Genomic DNA, 23,455 nt, shown 5'->3' with positions numbered 1-23,455 from the left:
AGTATTTCAAATATTTAAAACAGAAAAACTATTAAAAAAGTATTGAAACAGACTGATATAAGATGCTTATTTCATGATATTGTAATATTGTTCAGGGCTGCAGTGTTAGGGTTAGGGTTAGGGTTAGGGTTAAGGCAACAGTTGGTAGAGCTGTTGCCTTGCAGCAAGAAGGTTATGGGTTCGATTCCCTGCCCCGGTCTTTCTGCATGGAGTTTGCATGTTCTCCCTGTGCATGCGTGGGTTTTCTCCGGGTACTCCGGTTTCCTCCCACAGTCCAAAAACATGACTGTCAGGTTAATTGGCCTCTCCAAACTGCCCCTAGGTGTGTGTGTGCATGGTTGTGTGTCCTGTGTGTCTCTGTATTGCCCTGCGACAGACTGGCGACCTGTCCAGGGTGAACCCCGCCTCTCACCCGGAACCTTAGCTGAAGATAGGCACCAGCAACCCTCCCGACCCCACTAAGGGACAAGGGTGTAAAGAAAATGGATGGATGGATATATTGAGATGTTTGTCAATCAATGATTGGGGGGCGTCAAGTACATCTTTAAAGAGAATGTATGATGTTTTAATTCGCTCCGTGTTGGACTATGGATGTATTGTTTACAAGTGACCTGCAAATTCATTGTTAGTCGATTTAGATAGAATACAAGCTAAAGCGCTCAGAATATGTTGTGGGGCTTTTAGAACATCTCCAATTCCTGCTCTTCAGGTTATTACTGGAGAAATGCCACTGGACTGTGTCAACAAATTATTGGTTAAATTTACAAGGGCATGAGGAAAGTCACATTACTAAACAGGTATTTAGAGAATGTTGGGAGTATGGTCATAACATAAGGAGTTTTGGATGGGATGGAAATATTCATGCACATAATTTGGGGATGAATAATATAGCATGCTGTAAAACTGTAAGGGTAATATTGTTCAGCCTTACCATAATTACACTATTTCTGTGTTTAAAATCCATTTTAATTAGTTATTATTTAGGATTATTTTCTACGAAATTGAGTTTGATTAGTCTGAATTTAACTACTGAAATTCATAGTTTGGGTAATGTAATCATTAATCAAATCTATATGAGTTATAGCAACATTTAATTTCCCTTTGGGATCAGTAAAGTTGAATGAATTTGTATCATTTGAAGGCAAAATTTTACCAAGTATTCTTTTTGTCTAGTTTCTAGTGAACATATTTTAGCACACTTAAAATAAGACAAAACTGATTGATAAGAAACTTTTGAGCAAGATATAGAAACTTGTTTAAGTAAACAATTCCTTAATATTGATTAAAACAACTATTAGTTATTTATAATATGAAATGTTATGTGAAATAATCTGAAGAGAAATTAAACAAATAGACCAGTCAGTCTTTAAACAGAAAAATAAAACAAATTTAAAGCTCTGACATCTCTATATTTCCTCCTTCTGTAGCACAGACAGCTCTCATATGTGAGCATTTATCAGAGCTAGCTTGGTAAAGCTGGCTAATCGCTGCTAATATTCTCCATCAAAATGAGAAAATTGACACTTGGCTATTGAGATTTTTTTTTTTCTAAACTCAATACTTTTTTTTTTTTTTTTTAAATGAGCTTACAGACATATTAAAGAAATGTCCGGTTATTTTCTCTGTTTTTCTATCATACCGTTAAGCTGACAGCTCCCTCATTCAACTTGCATCAGCTTGTAAAGAGCCCGTTGTTTGGGTCTACGTCTTCCCCATTCAAACAAGCCGTGTTCGAAAGGTTGCGACCACCACGAGTCCGCGCAGTCAAGAAATTTAGTCCAATTCTTATAAGTGTTAGCAGGAGAATACAAAAGATCTGTGCTATTTCGTCCATAACAAAAAATATGCACCTACAAGCAAAAATCACCATTTCTAAATGTGATCTTTTCATTGATTATTAGCAAACATGTCTGGGGAAAGATTTCCACACATAAAGCAAAAAAACTGGCTTGGTTGTTATGAGTGAGAAAATATTTGATCAACTACAACATAAAATGACACGTGGTTTTAAAACATTTATCTTCCAATAAAAAAAATCTGAGCAGTGTGACATGCATTTCAGCTTTTCAAGTATGTACTGAAGTTAAAATAAATAAATAAATGGTTGAACTTTATTTACCTTGGAGCATCAGAGTTAGGTGGGGTGATAACAAATATAAATGCAACACTTTCCTGAACATTGCAAGATTTGTGAAATTTGTGTTTTCTTATACTTCAACTGTCTTAAGGAAATCTAATAAAATGTAGAAACAGTAAGTACTGGATTCATTATGAAAGGTTTATAGGAACTGTTGGATGTAGAAAAATTAGCTAAGATGCTACCGCTGATACGCACACACAGAGGGTTAAATCACAGTTTGAAGAGTGATAACTATTCACACTAAAGATTTACCATTTTATATTTAATCCTTTTCATAATCATGCTTTTATAAAAAAAAAAACAAGAAAAAAAACAAAGACAAATGAGACTACAAAAGTTGATTTTTTTCTCTGTTTTTTGTGTCTGGTCTAAATTGCAACGAAATAAGCATGGTCATGTTTATTGGCTTGAATTGCTCTTCATTAAATTTCAAATTTGTGTTGCGCTTTAGACACTGCTCCTCATGAATGAAGCAAACAATAAAATATGACCTTTGATTGTCCGACTTTGATTGGTAAATGTGTCAGTTAAAGTAAGTAAATAGAAAAATAAATTTTTAGCAGTCATGGCGTTGCACTAAATTAGATAAAACCACAACAAATTAACGTTTTACAATATTTGTTTTTGCATGTGACTATTTGGCGAGACAATAAACCCCAAAATAAGTGACGTGCTCATGTGGTGCGTGCTTGTATACGTTCCAGATCAAACGAGTGTCTCCCACATCCTGCTGTGATCGACGTCGTTGGAACCAGAGGACCACCCTGGAGGATTTTGGTCACCCAGTGAGACACTGAGCAAAACACTGATGCGGCCTTTCACACTCCTGTGTTTTAAATGTCTATATCTAACTTTAGGTATCCTCACATCAGTAAAAGAAAAAAGGTACGTGACTTTATCTCTCCTCCTTTTTTTTCCTCGTGCCTTTACTTTTCCCTGCCGAGACAGTCGTTTGATTCTGCGACAGACACTGAGGATTAGCAGGAGGAGGAAAACGCCAGCCCTCCTCAGCTGCCAAATGTCTAATGTCAATTTAGCTACCTGCCAATCAAGCCATGGGATGCACCATGAGAGTCTGAATGTTGGTGTGTGGACAGAATATCTCAAGCTGCAACATGTACCATTATAATCAATGACATATTGCACGGCAACCCCCTGTGTACTTTTCAGATTGAGAATAAAATACGGATGAAAAACGGGTAAGTTTTGGTTCATTACGTCTTCTAATCCTTTCCTCCTGCTCTGGGCTTTACGTGCCGATACACCTCGCTTCTACCTTAGCTCACCTGTCGAAAATGTTCTTGCTTCTCACGGAGCTATATCCTTATTTAGGTCATCAAATTGGCTGGCTTTTATTTCCGGAAGCCTACCTGCAAACCTTTTCAACTACATCCGTCTAAATCCTCCCCTGAGAACGACACCTCGACTTTAGCGTTTAAATGCTAATCTTTTTTTTTTATTATTCTTGTCACCCAAAAATGTGCGCGCCACTAAATCATACCTGCTGGTCGAGGTGCCGCAGTTGTCCCCTGGTCTCCTCTGCTTTTGCTGCTAATTCTGTCGTGCTGATATGCAGCATATCTGTGTTAAATCAGCGAGCAAGAGACAAACATTTAGAGTGTCACATGAATACAGATGGAAAGAAGCGAAGGTAAAATTACTTATGGTTTCTGGGTGTGGACAGTTTTCAGATGAAGTACAAAAAAATATATATATATATAAAAAATAAAAAGTATCCTAGAATAACCTGTGGTTGACGTTGAGGCACTGGTTGGTTCACTGACAGGACAGCTGAGGCCGGTGGAAAAGGAGAAGGTCTGGGAAATTTCTGTTCCCTCGCTGTCTTCGGTACCGTCCACTATCCTACAGAGACACAAAGGAAACTACGGAGTAACGCCTAGACTTTGGAGTTGCCCCAAACCTCTCTACCCTGAAAACACATGTAAAATAAGAAATAGCAATTCTATAATCATTAAACACAATTATTATCATATTTGTACCCTCAAATTGAAATTCCTGTTTTGGTCTTTTCTTCTTAAACCTGTGGATCCTAAAAAAAAGCAATGTGCCAGGGGATAGATCATGCTGGACATGTGTCAATTACAAACCACGGCAATGTTTTGTAATCAAATCAAACCTTTCTTAGTTATTTCTGGACAACTAAGTTCTTCCATACATGTGACGGTAGATTAAATTAAAGAAGTGCGATCCCAATGGTTATGTAATGCTAATAAATAATGTATATCATGTAAAAGTTAACTTTGTTTGATTTTTCATATGTCATAAGAGAAAACTGTCCCAGTTGGGGGTCAAAATCTCAATGAATCGTCACGTAACTTACAATATGATTAAGTTTGAGAAGCACTCTAAAAACGTATTGCCAAAATTCATCGGAAAATTCATCAGTATACCTGAAGTTTTCAGAGACAGTAAAAGAAAAATCGACCTTAGCGTAGCAACGTCCAAACTTCGACCTCTCAATGTGCTTGAGACACAGTAGACCCAATAAATAGTCTAGACCCAATAAATAATCTTCATTTTGAAGATTATCTATTGAAGATGCCCGATGATGAAGCCAGTGACGACTGAACCCACCTGGGGCTGAGGTTTGAAGGGTCCAGAGCAGTCGACGTGATTTCCTGAAGGTTTTTCTGAGAGCGGCCCAAGCTGCGGGTGACGGTCTTCTGGCGGGGCTGGCACAGAGGAGACTTCCCAACGGCGTCCCTGAGGTTCTCAGGCCGACGCCGCTCCGTCAGAAGAGATACAGACTCGGCGTTGTCATGTTCGTCCTGGTCCGAGTCGCCCTCGTGTTCCTCCTGGGCCTCAGCTACCGTGGGTTGGCCCTGAACCACGCGCCCGTTCCTTCTAACCCCAGACTGGGACGGAAATGAAACAACGAATGATCAATCCGTGACGTGTGAACATGGATTACACACCCGAGTAAAAACAAAAATAGAAGCTCTAAATCCACCAATTAGTATGTTTCCAGTGAGGGCCGTGAGCCCTCCTGAAGTTAACCGGCAAGACAGGCGGATTGATTTGTCTGTAAAACATCTCAGCCGCTTCCCTGCGTGTGAAGCGTTTCACAGCTCTCTGCCCTGCCGCAGCAAACGACTGGAACAAATCTGTGAAGAATTTCTAATTTTCCATGATCAGTTTCCTCATGAAACCATCACACCAGGACGATTTTGCTAATAGTCAGAGTGAGGGTGGATTTCTACTGAGAGTCGCCGCTGCAGAGATTTGTTGGAAAGGAAAACTGATCGAGATCAACAATGAGTATCTTAAAATGTCGGACATGTCTATTGATTTATTAAAACTTTTAGCTTCAGCTTGGCCAGGGCCTTGTGAAAGTATTAAAATCCATTGAATATTTTAATATTTTGTTGTTTTACAACCTCCAACATCAATGCATTGGGATTCATTTATTATGTGAGAGACCAACGGTTGCATATATAAGACATTTGAAATTATGTTTAAAAAGTCTTATAGCACTGGCGGTTTTATGCTGTAGATATTCTAGGTACATATTTCATAAACACATAAGAAAAAGAAAACAACACTTTCATATTGCCTTTATAATTAAAAAAAAATTTTTTATTTGGTTTTATAACATCCACAGTGGGGGAGACAAAAGATCCACATGTGGCTCTGGAGTTGCAGCTTGCTGCTCTATTTACATAAAGTCCCAATAAAACATATTTTTTGTTCTTAAACTCACAAAACGTGGGAAAGTTCAAGCGGTGCGAATAGTTTAGCAGAGCCCTGCAAATAATGAGCGGGTACCTGAGACTCCTGTGCTACTGTCGACAGTCTGGTCTTCACCTGGAAGACAGTCAGAGAGGAAACGCTCAATGCAGGGAGGAAACAACATGTTGGTTTTATGTTCCAGCTCTTCTTTTTCCCGGGGAGCAATTTGGCAGCATCCTCTGGTCAGTTCTTCTCCAAACCGAGCAGAGAAACGCAACAAAATAACTGCACACGGCTCACAGTGAGACAACGCCGGAAATTTATTGACCACAATATACTGGTGCCATTATGACACAGCCTAGGAGCAAACTGAACAGCGCAGCTCGAACGGCGCTCTATCCTCAGGTGCCTCCACCTATCTTCATTTACTCAGTGCTGAGATTTAGGCTGTCCCTCTGCAGATGAGTTTCACCTAAAAGCCCTGCAGCACGCTCCGTCTTTGTGTGTGTGTGTGTGTGTGCTGGTGTGTGTGTGCACAACAGTGAGTCCCAGTTGTGTTTGTGCTACAGAGTAAAACACCTGACTGTAATTACAGAAGCAGAGCAGCAGAGCAGAGCCGGGTATCCCAGCTACTTTCGCCAGCTCTCTCTTACAGCTACCTTAACTAGGACAGTGTCCTAATTTCTGTCCATTAGGCTCAGCTACAAACCCAAACTAAAATCACCTACACATTTTGTGCCAGAGCCTATACTCTCAATGTAAACTCAGTACAGGAAATTGAGAAGCACACAAGTATCGGTTATGCCTTAATTGATTTTATTTTCAACGCCGAGGACAAACACAATGAGGAACTCTTAGGAAACGTGGCGGTTTTACAGACGAGTTGTAAAAGTCTGTAAAACAGGACATTATTAGGACATTATTTTAGGAAGGCGACAGCATTTCGGTTCATTTAAGCGGTTTTTTGACAGCATACAGTCAGAGCTGTATCTACTCAAACAATGACTCACGTGTGTCTCGTGTCCCTCCCGCAGGTTGTATGTGAGGTCCTGCTGGATGTCCTGGACAAAGTGATGAGAGTATTCAGGGTAGAGGTCCAGCACCTCGTAGAGCCCTTTTAGGTTGATACACTGCAGGTCACAGTAGGTCAGGGCTTTCACGTCTGCGTTGGTTTTTATCACACGGTTGTCTAATGACAGGTTCGCTCCGATCAGGTCACCTTTACCTGTTCAGAGAAAGAGAGAGAGACATGAAAAGAGGGCGAGAAATGGGGGCCACTTCAGAATGTTTCCACTCTGATAAAAGGGTCTGAAGATGCAGGCTCTCTAGCACTCATGCTAACACTTATGCTTTATATCTTTTTGTTTTTATATGTATTTTTAGAGAAATATTTTGCCTGAAAGAGGTTGGTAACAATGCCGCGACCGCTTTTATGTTCAAGATTCAACCGTGCGCCTCGTGCCGGCATGAAATCTGTTCAGTGATGAGAGGAGTGCACCCAAATGTGGAGTTCAACGGCGTATGAGTGATAAAAATAGATTTCAACGAGTTTTTACTTAAGTGAAGCAAACCAGAAGATGTTGCTGGAAATGTAAAGAGATGTAAAACTCCGTGAGACACGAGGAACTACCAAAGAAGAAACGGAACCAGACAGAGAATGGAGAGCTAACCGTGAGGGAACAACTGGAGAGTTTGGTAGAAATTTGAAATGTTATAGTAGCAAAGAAAAGACAGACAGCAAATGTTAGATTTTTTTTTTTACATTTTCAAAATCTAATACATAGTTTTCCTTCCTCTTTACAATTATGCTGTTTTTTTCCATTGCTTTCTCTAAAAAAAAATGAAGTTTGGGGTTAAAACATGTAAAATGTGAAAAGAAACAGGATTTAAACATTCGCAAGGCAATGATCAATGAAAGAATGAGGAAAGTGGAAAAAAACAAAAACAAACATTTTTTGTCAAATACTAAAACAAAATCCAAAACATAACAAACAACCAAAACAAATCAGACTATGCAATATGTTATAAAATATATTATATAAAACATCTAGAAGTATTTGCCAACTAAAATCCCTTTTTCATCTAGACTCTCTAGAGTGTGTCTGCAGGTCTTTCATTCTATTTGTCAATCAAAATCAGCACCATAGCAACAGATGTAAGTGTTGTTGTTTTTTTATTTAATTTTTTTATTTTTAATAATGATTAACAATGTAACCTGCCAATTAAGTTTTGGTAGATACACAGATTTAGATGTAAAAAAATAAATAAAATAAATCTCTAATGTTAACTCCAACTAATTATTACTAGTCTCGTATTTGTAAAGTAGCCTCATCCACAACACTTTTATGAAATGTAGCAGTTTGAGTGGAGTGGATGTGACAGCTGTTTCTGTACAAATGGACTGAAGGCGAATCACCCCTTCCCCCCAGCAGCGGTAATGTCCCATAAGAAGTGATAAATGATTCATTAGGGTCATTGTGAACTATGAGGGCTGCTAAATTACAGCGGCGCAGCTGAAGGAGCGAAAGTCGTGACTGTACTTATTTCAGCCCGCTTTGTCTCTATCCTCCTGTCTGTCAGATCATTTATTGTCATATTACTTCACTCAGTCCTTCTCTCTCTTCCTTCTCTCCTTTCTCCCCCCCCCCCCCGTCCCCCCCGTTCTCGATGACTTCCTCCTCGCTTTCCACATATTAGTTTCCCTTCCTTTTCTCCTTCTTTCCCTGTTAAACTTTCCTGGTTTTTTTTTGTTTGATTTCCGCACTTTTTTATTCCTCCATTATGCTCGTTATTCTGTTTTTCCTAATATATACTTCACTTCTTTTTTCACCTAAAACTTTGCTGCTCTTTTCCTTTCATCTTCATTGCGATTTTTACATTTCTTTTCTGTTTTCTCATCTTTACTCTGTAATTCGTCAGCACCTGCCCAAAGTTATTTTCATCTATAATTAATCTGCGTTGTCTTTCTTGTCTCCCTTGTTTATGTATTCACGATTTCAACGGTTATTTTGTTATTTAACTCTCAATCAGCCCTTTAATTTTTTTTAAAAACACTTTTTCTTTCTCTGTCAGACCATTTCTTTTCTGATGACCCATGATATCCAGTTTCTCCCCTTTCAAGAGTCCTTCTCCTTTCTCCTTACACATCATTATAACCTCACTTGTTCTCGCTCTGTGTCTACTACAGGCTTACAGATCTGTAGCTCCGGGCTTTTGTTTGGACAAACACCGTTTGGGCTGGAGGTTAAAAAGAAACCTACACAAACTCATCCACAGTGGAACAGGCTGAGACACAAAGAAGCAGCTTTGTCCTTTGGCGAAACACTCCGTGTCACTCCAACCTTCTGCAGTCGGTTCTGCACAGTCAGCAGACAATGCTATCTGCCTGTCAAACCCCCCCCCACACACACACACACACACACACACACACACACACACACACACACACACACACACACACACACACACACACACACACACACACACACACACACACACACACACACACACACACACACACGCATGCCTCCACCCACCCATTCAAACACACACACAGAGACACTACCATGAGACAGTTTGAGGGCCAGCAAACAAAATCCACCTGTGGGATTGCGACAAATATCCAAACAAAAGCACAGTTTCTTCCTGTAGGTGTACCAACATGCAGCTACTGTCAGACACACACAGAGAGGAATGTGACAAATACAAGAATCAACAAGTAAACATAGACAGTGATGGAGGGAGCTTCACATTTAGATTGTATTCACACCACGCTGTTCCCATATTGCTGTGTAGCTCTATTCAAAAGGTCACAGGAGGAAAGATGTCGCTCAGGACGAGAAGTTGTGCGACAGCAGATGATAGTCGTTCAGCAGAGGGTCTTCTGTTTTTTTTTGTTTTTTTCTTGTTTTGTTTTTACAGATTTATCATGCACACAAAAAAAAGAGACCTGAACAATGGAGCAACTGCTTCCCCCCTATTATTTAGCCAAAAGAAATATAATCGCTCCCTGCAGTCCAACAAAGGTGCAGCCTTCTCTGGTCTATTTATTGGATATCAAAGTGGTTTTTAAAAACACAGGATTTTCACTCCCTCTGCCAGACTCTTTCCCTGCTCTTTAAATTACTACCGGGTCTGGAAACTCCTAATTAGATCTGAATAAAGATAAAAAAACAACAACAAAAAAATACGTTTTCCTCTTCAAACGAGAACTAAACAGAAACTTAAGAATTTAAAATTACTTTTTCATCATGTTGAAAAAGAAAGGAGATTAATAAAAGTTTCCTTTCTTATTCTTTCATTGATCATAAAGAGTGACTGGCTAGTAGCAGATGTGATTTTCTCCCTATAATCTATAACAGACTGTTAGATTTTTTTTTCTATTTTAACTTTTCTGCAAAAAAAACAAAAACTAAAGAACTTTTTTTTTTCTTTTAAGTTTGTGCTTCAGGTGACATTAACTTTTATTAATGAGAAATTTAACTAACTTAATTTGGTTCCCCAGTGAAGCTGCTGGAGTTATGGAGACGATAACTAAAGGTTGTATGTTTTATTTGAAAAGTTTACTTTTTCTCTGTATTTTTCCCCAGTTTGGGATTTCTTGATAAAATTTTTAACAAGGTTTTGTATAGAACATCTAAAATTAAAACGTCATTCATTTTATGACCAGTCTGCTCGATTGGATATTTGTAGGCCTTCTTGAGACCTTGTTTGCATTTTTATGTTGCTTTGCGCAAAAGTCCTTTGAGCACATTCTGCAGAAAATATTAATCAAAAACAATGACATAGAGTTGATGTGTTTGTTCCTATGGTAGACATCAGAACTTGAATATTACCCTCCTTTCACTTAGTTGAATTTTGTGTCTAAATACTGAGCTTAACTACAGGATTTTATAAACTCAAATGCTGTGATCTTCTTCAATTACACCAAGAGGTTTTTTGCTTTTTCTTCCCGGTAGCAGTTCCACTTTGACCTACCCAGGATGGCCAACACCATTCCGTCTTTCAGCACTTCCATGGACCCTGAGCAGACGAAGAAGACGGCCTGCAGAGCGTCGCCCTGTCGGAGGAGGTACTCCCCCGGGGTGCAAAAGGAGGTCTTAATGTGCAGCGATAGCGAGCGCAGGCAGCCGCGGCTGGCCGAGGCAAACAACGACAGCTCCAGGATCTCCTTGTTAAGATGCATGGTGATGTCGGATCGCAGCTCATCTGGAAAGTCCTTTAGCAGCTGTGGGGACGATGAAGGGACGCGGGAAGGCAGAGTAGATGGGGAAACAAAAGAGAGGAGGAAAGAAAGTGTGACAGTTGTGAAAACACCACTCTGCAACTCGGTAATTGAATTTTTTAGCTTTCGCTGTTTTTTTTTGTTGTTGTTTTTTGTTTTTTTGGATTCCTATCCTCTGAACACAATTCACGCAGCTCCTATAACACAAAGAGCAGCCACAAGATTGCGTCGCATCGACAAACGCACGATTTGTCGAGGACGGAAATCTGTCGTTGGATTCCTTCGGTGAGTCATCAGAGCTGGGCTTACTTTAATCAACAGGCCCATCTATAATTCATCTGTCTGGGATTCATCAGCATCATCCCTCCGTCTGACCCTCTGCTCGGGATTCTGACAGCTGTCTCGCAGGCCCGCGCAGCCCGGGGAGGCGAGTTACTATCAGACCACTGACAGGTTTCCCTGGTCTTGTCGGAAGAATGTATTTACTGCTTGTGTGGTGAAATGCCACAACTCGCTAATCTTCATGCTCGTCTTTTGCTCGACAAGAAAGATAAAAAAAAAAATTACACAAAACTCTCAAGTTTGTTCAAGGAAAATGTAATACAAACCAGAGTTGGGTTGTGAGTTGAACCTGTCACACTAGGATGAGTCTGGCATTATGTGGTTGGTTGGTTAGTTATTATAGTGTAAAATGTGGCAATAAGAGGATAGCAGCTGGACAAAAAAAAAAAAAAAATCAAGGATGCTGCAACGTGCTCCTTGCTCTGTAGAAGTATCGATCATATTATTAGCTTTTGGATTAGCTTTAATGTGGCATCTGTGTGAGAACCGTGTGAATTATCTAATAAAATATTGATACTGATTTGCTATGCAGCCTGTATCTAGAAGTAAGCCTGGAGATTTTTGAACAGTGAAGGTTTTCGCTTTAAATTCATAAGTTTACATAAGAATGCCTCACAGTCGATTGATTCTAACTTTTATGGGCAAAAACTTAAGCACAGAGCCCCTAATAGTCAGTTTAACGTTTTTTTTCTTAGGATTCTTTCTCAGAGTCAGCGTAAAAGTTTATTTTTCTCATTACCATAAAAATAACCTTCAGACATTTTTTTCTATCCTTCTTTAAGAGTATCCAAATTATTATTTTTGTTTTTAGAAGAAATAAGTAGAAAAAAAATCAGTTCAGCTCTGAAAGTGAGGGAGAAACAATTTTTCAGAAAATGTATTTAGAACATGATACAGTTGTTACTAAACTCAGCTTTCTGCAGATGTTTTTTGGTACGCCAGCAATCAGTAAAAGCTACATACGAGCCACAAAGGTCTTCTACAAATACAAAATGTTAAAAAAATGTCCCTCTCATTTGCCTATTAAGGCTGAACAAAATTAAATTGCTGTGTTTACTTCTTTCAGAAATTGAAAAAAAAAAAAAAAAAAAAACTGTGGAACGTAAGAAAGACTTTGACAATGATAAAAAAAGATACAACTAATTAGAAATCAACAGATATTCGGCTATCTATGTAAAAATAGATAATGACAAAGTCAAACTTTAAAGATGGTAGTTAGAAAAAAAAGAAACATTTTTAAATGTCTCATACTATTAAAACTTATCAACAGAGGATGGGGACAAAAGACTTCTCTCTTGTATTCAAGTGTTTGACTTTCTTTCAGAGAGAAGGGCCGGGTTTTTATTCACAACATAAATCAGTTTTGCCTGAATCAGTTCAAAGTCTGAAAGTTGACGTTAGCGCCTCTTGTGGAAGAAAGCAGCATTACAAAAACAAACCCTTTTCATTCACCTTTGATCATGAGGGTTAATCATACTTCCATCAACAATACTCAGATTATTAAATACACATGGAAATAGGCTGTAGTTCAAAATCTTGATAAAACATTATGCCTATCTCAATTAAATGTAAGATTTGATCTCTTTCTGCTATTTATCTCCATAATTCATGCAAAAATATTTATCAAAATGTAAATATACATTAAAAAATTTGGTTATTTTGGAAGTTTAAAAAAAGCATTTCAATAACTCAGAAACATGTAAACACAATAGAAAAGCACAACTGATCAGATTTTGAACATCACCAGTTTTTTTTTTTTTTTTTTGTAAATGTTTTAGGGTTAATTTTAAGGTACAATATTCTTATAATGAAAGTTTCTAAAGAAAAAGTTTTTGCCTCAGAAAAACATTCACTTTCCTCTGTGGTAACTTTTTAGGCTATGTGAAATGTCAGTTGAGTCACTCTGAAACTGAGTAAAAATACAGTTTTAACTGACCTTCAGCATATTTCTACTCATTTTACTGAATACAGACAGCAAAAGAACATCAATATTTTTCACTTTCTCCAAACTTTGTCCTCACAATGAATCCCCACCTAAAAGTTTGGGATTACCTGACACCTGCTTTGCAGCCGACTTGAGTTTTTGTGCAGGTCTCCTGACCTTAATTTACCTCATGGGTGACTCATATGCATATAGACCAGGTACAGATCAGGCGAATGACTCAGCTACTGCAGAATATTCAGAAAATGTCTTGGTCTTGAGAAAATCGTTCAACTATTTTTAGTCTCTGTAAAAAAGAGGGTTAAAGTTAAAGAGGCGGATTGCTCAAATCCTTCCTTAGTATGCAAGGAAACTACAGAAAGCTGTAAGAAAAAACAGTTCTCCACAACTTTGCGTTGGTTTTGCACTATAAAACACTTACTCATACTACACTGCACAAATTAAGGAGACGGTTCCTATCCTATACCTCGTTGCAGTCGATTCCGTTATTGACCGACCAGGTTGTCTGGAAGTACTCGAGCATTCGCTGCTTGAGGCTCTGTGGCAGGTGATGGACGCGAATGAAATCCTTCAGGTCTTTGGTCCTGGTGTGGTACTGAGACCAGCGGGAGTACATCCTCTGGATAATGGCTGTCACATTGCCAAAGACCAAGGCATGCATCAGTGCTGCGGGTAAAAGGAGGGAGAAAAAAAGAAGATGATGGAAAGTTGGACAGGAAGCATATGATGGAGAACAACAACGACTGGAACATCAGGAAAGTGTCATTCGAACAGGAAAACAAAACAAACAAAAAAAAAATCCAAATTCTATTTTAACCACATGAAACATATATTTCTTACATTTCCAGACATATGTCAATTACACTGCTTCCTATTGGTTCCAGGACTTCTTTAAATCAGGATGTCATGTGTTGCTTTATGAGAGCCTACTTCATGTAGTCAGAGAAGTTCAGAAGTCTTTTAATGAATGCGGTCAACGTTTCAAAACAACTTTTTAAATTTCTCTTTTGTAAACATCACTTGACAATCTAAAAGATTTAAATAAACAGGAACAAAAGAAAAATATCTGTTCACCGCACTTCAGATGCACAGCAGGAGCAACAGAGGATAAGTCGGCTACTTGTAACCCTACATGTTTCACGTGTTTAACTCGATTTTTATACGATGAAATCAAATGAGAGAAAAGCCAACTATTGAATTTACATTTATATCTCGCGTACAGGAAGCTCGACGTCGGCACAGCACGGAGCTTATTTGATTGCGCAGACGAACGCTGCCCTTCCCGCACCCACAGGTGATCCGTTCTCCTGATCTCATCGAGTTTGGAGCTGCAGCACAGCTGTGTCACCAAAGGCTGGACGTCAGGGAGTCATCGGTCCAGCTGGGTCAGTTTTCTTACAAAGTGAAATTACGCTGACACGTCGAAGTGGTGACCTCAATAAGATACCATTTAACTTCTATAAAAGCTACGGAAAAAAGGTGCTTTTATTGTCTCGGTTTGCATGGGGAAAAAAAATAAAAGTCCCTTTTTTAGTTTGACAGACATTTTCAGCTATTACTCAAAGGAGCTTGTGACAATAATATGAAATCAATGATGTAAAGACAAAACTAGAATAACCGCAAAATGGTAAAAAGCGTTGTGCTCTGTTGTTCTGACTTGTTGACTGTCTGGTTTTCGTGGTTTCCTGTGTTTCTTCTCAGGTGCTCATTATTTTGAATCCACTCCTGTTAGTTTCCCCTCCAACCCCCCCGAGTTTCTCAGCTGTTTCCATGAAGTCTGTTAGCCTGAACTGGTGAAACCATTCCTGCCTCCATTCCACTTATGTTTCCACCTGTAGGTCACTTGTTTGCAGGCTGCAAGCACTGTACTTTGTATTTTTAAAATAAGAGTTTTCATTTGCACCACCGTTTCACTGTTGTATATAAATACTGTTGTGCCTTTTTGGTTATATATATATATATTTTACCCCACATTTTCGCCATCTAATGATGTTTTCTAATAGATTCTGACAGGTGGAATTTCTCTTTGCACTATTTAAACACGCCAAGTGACATCTATATTAGGTATGACTATTTCAGACCATTTCCAATAATTTAAGGAAGTGCCATTTCAAACTGCTTAACTTAGCCTACTGGAAAAAAATATTCTTGCTTTATGTAGACTCCATTTAAACTGTAAGAAATAAAATGTTATTCCTTAGGATAGCTGTTTTTAATATTCTAAACTGCACCCTAAAAAATATAATTCAAATGTCATAGTAATTCATTTGCATAACTCATCTAAGTTTATTGAGGTTACGCTCCACAATAAATATGAGCAGGTGCTTCGGATTAGTTTTCACTCCATGTCTCCCCGCTGGGAATGGGATGTATGTGAGCAAACATGGGGATGTGTTGTGTGTGTGTGTGTGCGCGCGCGTGTGTGTGTGTCTTCTGCTACTGCCCTCCGGCAGCCGGGGACATTTAGCATTTAGCTGAAACAGAGAGGAGAGAGTATCCACCGGGAAAACCTTGCAAAAGTGACTGCCAAGAAAAAAAACAAAAAAACAAGCTTACTCTGTCTGGTTTAAACTAGTTATGTCCCCTCTGCAAAGTTCTGCATAAAAAAGCAATATAATGGAGCAGAAAGCCAGGGGAAAAAAAGGAATAGGAAATCCAATTACATGCTTCTGAAATTTTAACTAAGACAAGATGAATTAGTCTTATTAACTTGGTTTTACCCATTACTCTTCACAATGAAGTCTCATTTTGAAATTAACTTTGAAGGAGTCATTTACAAAAGACATGCATCTTCACGCACAGCCCCATACAAAAGTATTCACACCCTTTAGGACTTTTTCCACATTTTGTTACAGCCAACAGATTCAAACCACTCATGGCAGATTTTGGTTGGATGTTTATGTTTGTTTTCCTGCTGGAAGCTGAACATCCACCCCAGTCAGAGGTTTTCCCTATGAAAAGTACTCACCATTTTGGATGCTTTAAGCTTTTATTGCTTTTATCAATTAATCACGATCAATAAAAATTGGCTATTTTGACAGTATATATATATCAGATGTCGCCCGGCCAAACAAGGTCTGCGTCAGGTGCTGGGCAACCAGAGCACCCTGATGAAAAATGGGCTACTGGAACAAGACGGAAATGGGCGAGAGGTGAAGACATGGATCTGTTGGAATGCTACTACTCAAGTAATCCTAGTCAGAGGGGCTACATGCAAAGACTGTGGGAGGAATGGTTAGCTCGACATCCCCAGTCAACACTAACTGCCAAACAACCAGTAGCTCAGTGTTCCAACATCCGCAAACGGCAACTGCTGTCACAACTTGAGATTGACGAGGTACGACACAAGTGCTATGGCAAGGGGAAGGAGCCAGGATGCCAGGTCAGAAGGGAGTCAACTACAACTCCCCGCCCAGAGACTGGGTATGTAGCCCCAGTAATGAACGAACCATCTGAGCTGAACGAGGCAGCAACTGACCTGAGAGAGAGAATCATGGCCCGAATGAACACCAGAAGACCCCGATGCCAATTACAACGGCTGAGTGAAGTACCATCAGAAAGTCTCATTGAAGATGTGAATGCAGCATTGAGAACGATCCCTACCAACACCATAACAGAAACCAATGAGCTAATATACAACTCAGCATCAGTGATCCTTGAGATGCTTGGTTATAAGAGCAACCATGAGACCCATTACCCACCATGGAAAAGACGGTTAGAGGCTAAGATCAAGATAACAAGGAGGGAAGTGAGTCAACTGTCAGAGCTCCAAAGGGGTGCAATGAAAAGATCAGTACCCAAGAAGTACAGCCAGATGCCCATACCTGAAGCACTCGAAACAGCCAAACAAAGGCTCCAAGCCTTGGCCAGCCGCCTAAAGAGATACACGAGAGAGAATGAAGCCAGGAGGATTAACCGGCTCTTCGCCACCCAACCAGCTAAAGTGTACTCTCAATGGCAGGGTAATAACAACAGAGCAGACCCACCCAGGCTGGAGACTGAACAATACTGGAAAGGCATATGGGAAAGGGAGGCGTCCCACAACAGCAATGCACAGTGGCTAACCTCTCTACGAAAGGACCACAGCAACCTCCCTGAACAAGCCCCGGTAACCATCACTGTGGCAGATGTCCAAGACAGAGTCTCGGGTATGAAAAACTGGACAGCACCAGGACCTGACATGATCCATGCCTACTGGCTTAAGAAACTCACTGCCCTCCATGAGCGACTGGCAGCTCAACTGAACCAGCTGCTACAAAATGGGACTCACCCTGAATGGTTAACTGAAGGGCGCACAATGCTGATACAGAAGGAACCCTCGAAGGGTTCAGTCCCATCCAACTATCGGCCAATAACCTGTCTCTCTACAACATGGAAGCTCATGTCAGGCATCATAGCGGCTAAGATAAGCGGGCACATGGATAAATACATGAGCAAGGCACAGAAGGGCATAGGCATAAATAGCAGAGGAGCCAAACACCAACTCCTTGTAGACCACACAGTCGCCCGAGACTGCAAAACCCGACACACCAACCTGTGTACCGCTTGGATTGATTACAAGAAAGCCTATGACTCAAAGCCACACACTTGGATCATTGAATGCTTAGAGATGTACAACATCAATAGGACTCTAAGAGCCTTCATTGCAAACTCGATGGGGCTGTGGAAAACCACCCTTGAAGCCAACTGCAAACCACTTGCACAAGTGTCCATCAAATGTGGCATATACCAAGGAGATGCTCTGTCCCCACTGCTGTTCTGCATAGGCCTGAACCCTCTCAGCCAAATCATCAACAGGACTGGCTACGGATACCGACTCAAGAATGGGGCCACGATCAGTCAACTCCTCTACATGGATGACATCAAGCTGTACGCCAAGAGCGAGCGAGACATCGACTCACTGATCCACACCATCAGGATCTACAGCACTGACATTGGGATGTCATTCGGACTAGAGAAGTGTGGTCGGATGGTTACAAAGAGAGGGAAGGTCGCCCACACAGAAGGGGTCTCACTCCCAGAAGGAACAATAGCAGACATAGAGCACAGCTACAAGTACCTGGGAATACCACAAGCAAATGGCAACCTCGATGAGGTCACAAGGAAAGGAGCCACAGCCAAATACCTCCAACGAATAAGGCAAGTCCTGAGAAGCCAGCTCAATGGCAAGAACAAGATCCGTGCAATAAACAGCTATGCCTTACCAGTAATCAGATACCCTGCCGGAATAATTAGCTGGCCAATGGAAGAGATGAAGGCCACGGATGTTAAGACTAGAAAGCTACTAACCATGCATGGAGGATTCCACCCCAAATCCAGCACCCTGAGACTGTACACGAGCCGTAAGGAAGGAGGCAGAAGACTGGTGAGTGTGAGAGCCACTGTCCAGGATGAAACATCCAAGATCCATAAATACATCAAGGATAAAGCCTCAACGGACGATGTGCTCAGTGAATGTCTCAGGCAATGGGGAACAGAAGACAAGGTGCTGGAAGTACCATCATGGGAGGACAAGCCCCTACATGGGATGTACCACTGACAAATAACTGAAGTGGCTGATGTCAAGAAAACCTACCAATGGCTGGAGAAAGCTGGATTCAAGGACAGCACAGAGGCTCTCATCCTGGCCGCCCAGGAACAGGCCCTAAACACCAGAGCAATAGAGGCTCAGATCTACCACACCAGACAAGACCCAAGGTGTAGGTTGTGCAAGGAGGCCCCTGAGACAGTCCAGCACATAATAACAGGGTGCAAGATGCTGGCAGGGAAAGCGTACATGGAACGACATAACCAAGTGGCGGGCATAGTGTACAGGAACATCTGTGCAGAATATGGACTGGAAGCCCCGAGATCAAAGTGGGGAACACTCCCAATAGTGGTGGAGAATGACCGAGCTAAGATCCTGTGGGACTTCCAGATCCAGACAGACAAGATGGTAATGGCGAACCAACCGGACAATGTGGTGGTGGATAAAGAACAGAGGAAAGCCGTTGTGGTGGATGTAGCAATACCAAGTGACTACAACATCAGGAAAAAGGAGCATGAGAAATTGGAGAAATACCAGGGCCTCAGGGAGGAACTGGAAAAGACCTGGAAGGTGAAGACCACAGTGGTGCCTGTGGTCATCGGGGCCCTCGGGGCAGTCACCCCCAAACTGGAGCAGTGGCTCAAACAGATCCCAGGAACAACATCAGACATCTCAGTCCAGAAATGTGCAGTTCTAGGCACAGCCAAGATACTGCGCAGAACCCTCAAGCTCCCAGGCCTCTGGTAGAGGACCCGAGCTCAGAGGATGAAACAGACCACCCGCGGAGGGTGAGAAGGGAATTTCTTTTTTTTTTATATTTCTTTTTTTTTAGAAATAGACCTATTTGTTTTCAGGTTATGACTGCAGCCATAGGTGCATCTACTAAACACTGACTGGTTGGGTGTGAATATTTACACCATAATGTATTTTATGTTACATACTGTTTAATTGCCATTATTTTATAGAAATCAATTGTCACTTTAACATCAAACAGGGTTTGTTTATATGTTTTGGCAAAAAAACAACAACTAATTTTGTTGATAATGATGAATTTGTAAAAGCAATAAAAATGCTAAAACATTCAAGGAAGTGTATACTTTCTATAGTCAATGAAGTTCTATTCATCTTCCCATTAGCTCTGCCTAGCTTCCCTAGATTCAACATGTGTGCTGGGTCTTTTTAATTAGCATCATTTTTTTTTTTAATGAAACTTCAATGACTTTCTTCTTGGCACTATTCCATAAAGGGCAGTTTTCAAAAGCTGTGGCATTTGATTTTTTTTTCCAGCACCCAAAAGTTGGATCATGTTTTATAACTTAAAATAGTTTTAAACTTCTCAACAACTTTATCCCTGAACTGTCTGCTGTGTTCCTTGGTCTTCATTACGAGTTTTCTCTAATGTTCTCGAACAAACCTAGGGGGCTTTCACATAACAGATTATATTACACTCAGATGGACCAAATGTATTAAATAGATAGAGGTAGTTCAAAGACGGTTGGTTGTACTTGCAGATGTGAAAATAAAGGGAGCTTAACACATATGGATGCCATACTTTTCAGACTTTAGTATGAAAATAAATGTAAAATCCACAAATACCGTAAACTACTCTTCGCAATTGGTATTTGCCCCAACATATGATAAAAATGTCCGGCTTTAATGAGGTAAAATTAAAAAATGTCTCACGCAATATAGATACTTCACAAAGCAACACACACACGAAGACATGGAACTGATAGCTGCCGTTTTTTGTGTACCTCCGATGAGCATGATGCAAACAGAAAAGATCTTCTCCGCGTCAGTGTTGGCGGACACGTTGCCGAAGCCCACGCTGGTCAGGCTGCTGAGGGTGAAGTAGAGGGAAGCGATGTAGACGCTGCGGATAGCAGGACCGCCGCCAGTTGTGTTAACGTCTGCCATGCCGGCATATGGAGACTCCAAACGCTTCCCGAGCTCATGGAGCCACCCTGGTGAGAAGATGAAGACATGTCGAACTTTCATCGCTTAAAACAATACAAACGCTTACGTTTTGTGACAAAGGTTCGGTTTTACACAAATTCCCAAGAGGTTTTTCACAGCAGAGCTAAATGTGGACGCGGGCTCGTCCAAAAAGCATCGCTTCTGAAGTTTCGTCAGCCGCGTCAGTCTCCCGTTTATGCAGTATTCGGAACAAACTGAGCAAATTCCAGAAACAAAGCAGATGGTCGGAGAGCAGTCGGTACAGAATGGATCCATGGCAGCCGATCCCACGAGACTCTGTCGCTGACACTGATGAATGGTAATTGGGAGGAAACACCACACCACCCGCTTCACTTCAGCACCGACTTTGGCGTCGGAAGTAAATAATTAGGACACAAAGCATTAGTCCCGCCTCATGCATGGACTTGTTACTTTATGACACTGAACGGCAGTAATTGGCATAGAGAACGAGATAATTATGAGCATTGCGGCGCATCGATACTGACCGGAGATCAGCTCTGCGGGGCTCATTACATGACTGACCTGGAGGCTGAGGGGCCAAGCCGGGAAGGTCTGTCATTAATTATGAAAAGAGTCGAGAAAAATCACACTTAACTCTGCTGTTATTCTCAAAGGTTTCGCACTCTCACACATTTTATATTCAATAACTACTCGGTGGGGTGCGTGACGGTATTATTGTTGCTTTTGAAAAGGATAGTTTGTTGAACCGCTACAGGGACATTTTGCCCAGAAACACTTTCCCTGTACAACATAAACATATTGAAGTATGGATCCCGAATAATTTGTCTAATATGTTCCTAATTTACTGAACACTTTCCTTTTAAAAACTTTGTCTACAATCTATGTCTGCGTATGTAATTTCAGGATCTTTTGAGAACGCATATGTATTTTATTGCACAGTTTAATGTAGTTTTCACTAGTTGATAACTTGAATCCTTTTGTGTGGATTATGGAAAAGCCCAACACATCTGAATCTTTTATTCAGATGTGTCAAGCCGAAAAGCACTAAACGCAAAAGCGCACCACATTTTTTTTTGTACAAATATTTGAATCTTTCTTTATCATTTTGCTCACAATGAACGATTATGCACTACGTTGTGTTCGTCTGCCGCATGAAATCCCAATAAATCACGCCGAGGTTTGTAGTTGTTTTATGACAAATTGTTAAAGCAATTAAAGGCACTTGAGGCAATAATGTGTCCCCTGAGACTATATGCTAAAAATATAAAATTTTCTTCTTTCTGAAATGTCTCAGTTTGCCATATTTTGGATTATAAATATCCAGACTCCAATTCTGAAAAAAAAAAAGCACGGTAATGATATTTTACGGCAGTGGCAGCAAAGGAGCAACAGTCTGCTGCTGATTATACTTCAATTCCTAATAGGATCCCCGCAGCACTGAAAGGAGGGAGTTTAAAACTCACAATGGAAAAAAAAAAAAGATGCTTATTTTAATTTGGGAGCTTGTGGGCTTCATTATGCCCCGGCAAGATTTTCCGGTGTTTACCGATGTCCCAGTTGTGGGCATTGGCCTCCATCTCCATCTTGCCGATGATGTACCAGATGCAGGCCATCCAGTGGGCCAGAAGGGCGAACATGGACATGAGGAGGGTCAGGACCACCGTGCTGTGCTGCGAGTAGCGGTCCATCTTCTGCAGCAGCCTCAGCAAACGAAGCAGACGGACGGTTTTCAACAGATGCACCACGGACACCTGTGGGGAAAAAGGTATTTATCTGAATGCGCACATAGGATAGAGGTTTTCGTACAAGTCAGTCAAAAATGTTACAGTGACAACCTTTAATCCCGTTTGTAATAAATATTATAAGATATTCATAAAATTATTCCTTTTTTTTAATTAACCACGGAGAGAGAAAATACACAAAAAAATCTAATATTCACATGGGAGAAATATTCTCAGCAAAAAAAATAAAAAAATACTTGGGAGAGAATTCACAAAGAAGTGAACTTTTTAGTTTCTTTTATACAGTTTAGCATGTGCTTTTTTTTTTTTTTTTTGCAAATACCAGATTGTACCAAATACATACAGATGCAAGAACAATCAAATCCGGCAGATGGGAGCAATCTGAACCAATTCTTTTTGTTAGATTGCAGATTTACACCCACAAACGCAGCAGACAGAAGGAAGCGATTGTAGCTACAGACATAAATGTTTTACTTAATCAATATCTCACATAAGAGTGACGTCCAGCTGAAGGAATGAATGGTGTTTCTATGTGTTTTCTACGTCTTTTGCCCAAGATCCGATTGTCTAAATGAAGTTCTTCAACTTGCATGACAGCAACTGTGGGTAACTTGCTGACGGCATTAATGTTTGAATGTTTACATTCAAACAAGAGAGTGCAAAAAGTCTAAGTCTAAGAAATGCTCCTCCGACATCAAAAGACCCGAACTGACTCCTGGTGAAACGGGGGGTTAAGCGTCCTGATTGTTTTCCCTCTCCAGGCTTTGCAGCATACCTGGCTCTGAACTCTGTTTGGATCCCTGCTATCTCTGTTTGGTCTGTGTGGGCTCCAGATGCCATGTATCTGGCAGGCGCTTCTGCTGCCAGTCTGGTTTAAGTGAATTTTTCCTCAGCCGCACTTCACTCCAGC

The 23,455-nt window shown here is 40.5% G+C and overlaps 1 protein-coding gene across 3 annotated transcripts in view; it reads right to left on the bottom strand.

Moving 5' to 3' along the window:
* The window catches only part of kcnh8 (potassium voltage-gated channel, subfamily H (eag-related), member 8), an 81,997-nt gene that overhangs the window by 20,146 nt on the left and 38,396 nt on the right, over positions 1–23,455 (bottom strand). For all 3 annotated transcript variants that reach the window (XM_081612655.1, XM_008421677.3, XM_017307670.2), the window contains exons 7-15: positions 22,350–22,554; positions 20,620–20,829; positions 13,805–14,004; positions 10,808–11,057; positions 6,841–7,055; positions 5,927–5,965; positions 4,736–5,016; positions 3,888–4,003; positions 3,642–3,721 (exon numbers count right to left, since the gene is read on the bottom strand). In XM_081612655.1, coding sequence (XP_081468781.1) covers positions 3,642–3,721; positions 3,888–4,003; positions 4,736–5,016; positions 5,927–5,965; positions 6,841–7,055; positions 10,808–11,057; positions 13,805–14,004; positions 20,620–20,829; positions 22,350–22,554 — 1,596 coding nt within the window. The remainder of the gene's footprint in view (positions 1–3,641; positions 3,722–3,887; positions 4,004–4,735; positions 5,017–5,926; positions 5,966–6,840; positions 7,056–10,807; positions 11,058–13,804; positions 14,005–20,619; positions 20,830–22,349; positions 22,555–23,455) is intronic.

Source organism: Poecilia reticulata, chromosome 11, assembly GCF_904066995.2.
Source record: "Poecilia reticulata chromosome 11, P_reticulata-male-v2, whole genome shotgun sequence".
NCBI lineage: Eukaryota > Metazoa > Chordata > Actinopteri > Cyprinodontiformes > Poeciliidae > Poecilia > Poecilia reticulata.
This window is presented reverse-complemented; position numbering and strand designations above follow the sequence as displayed.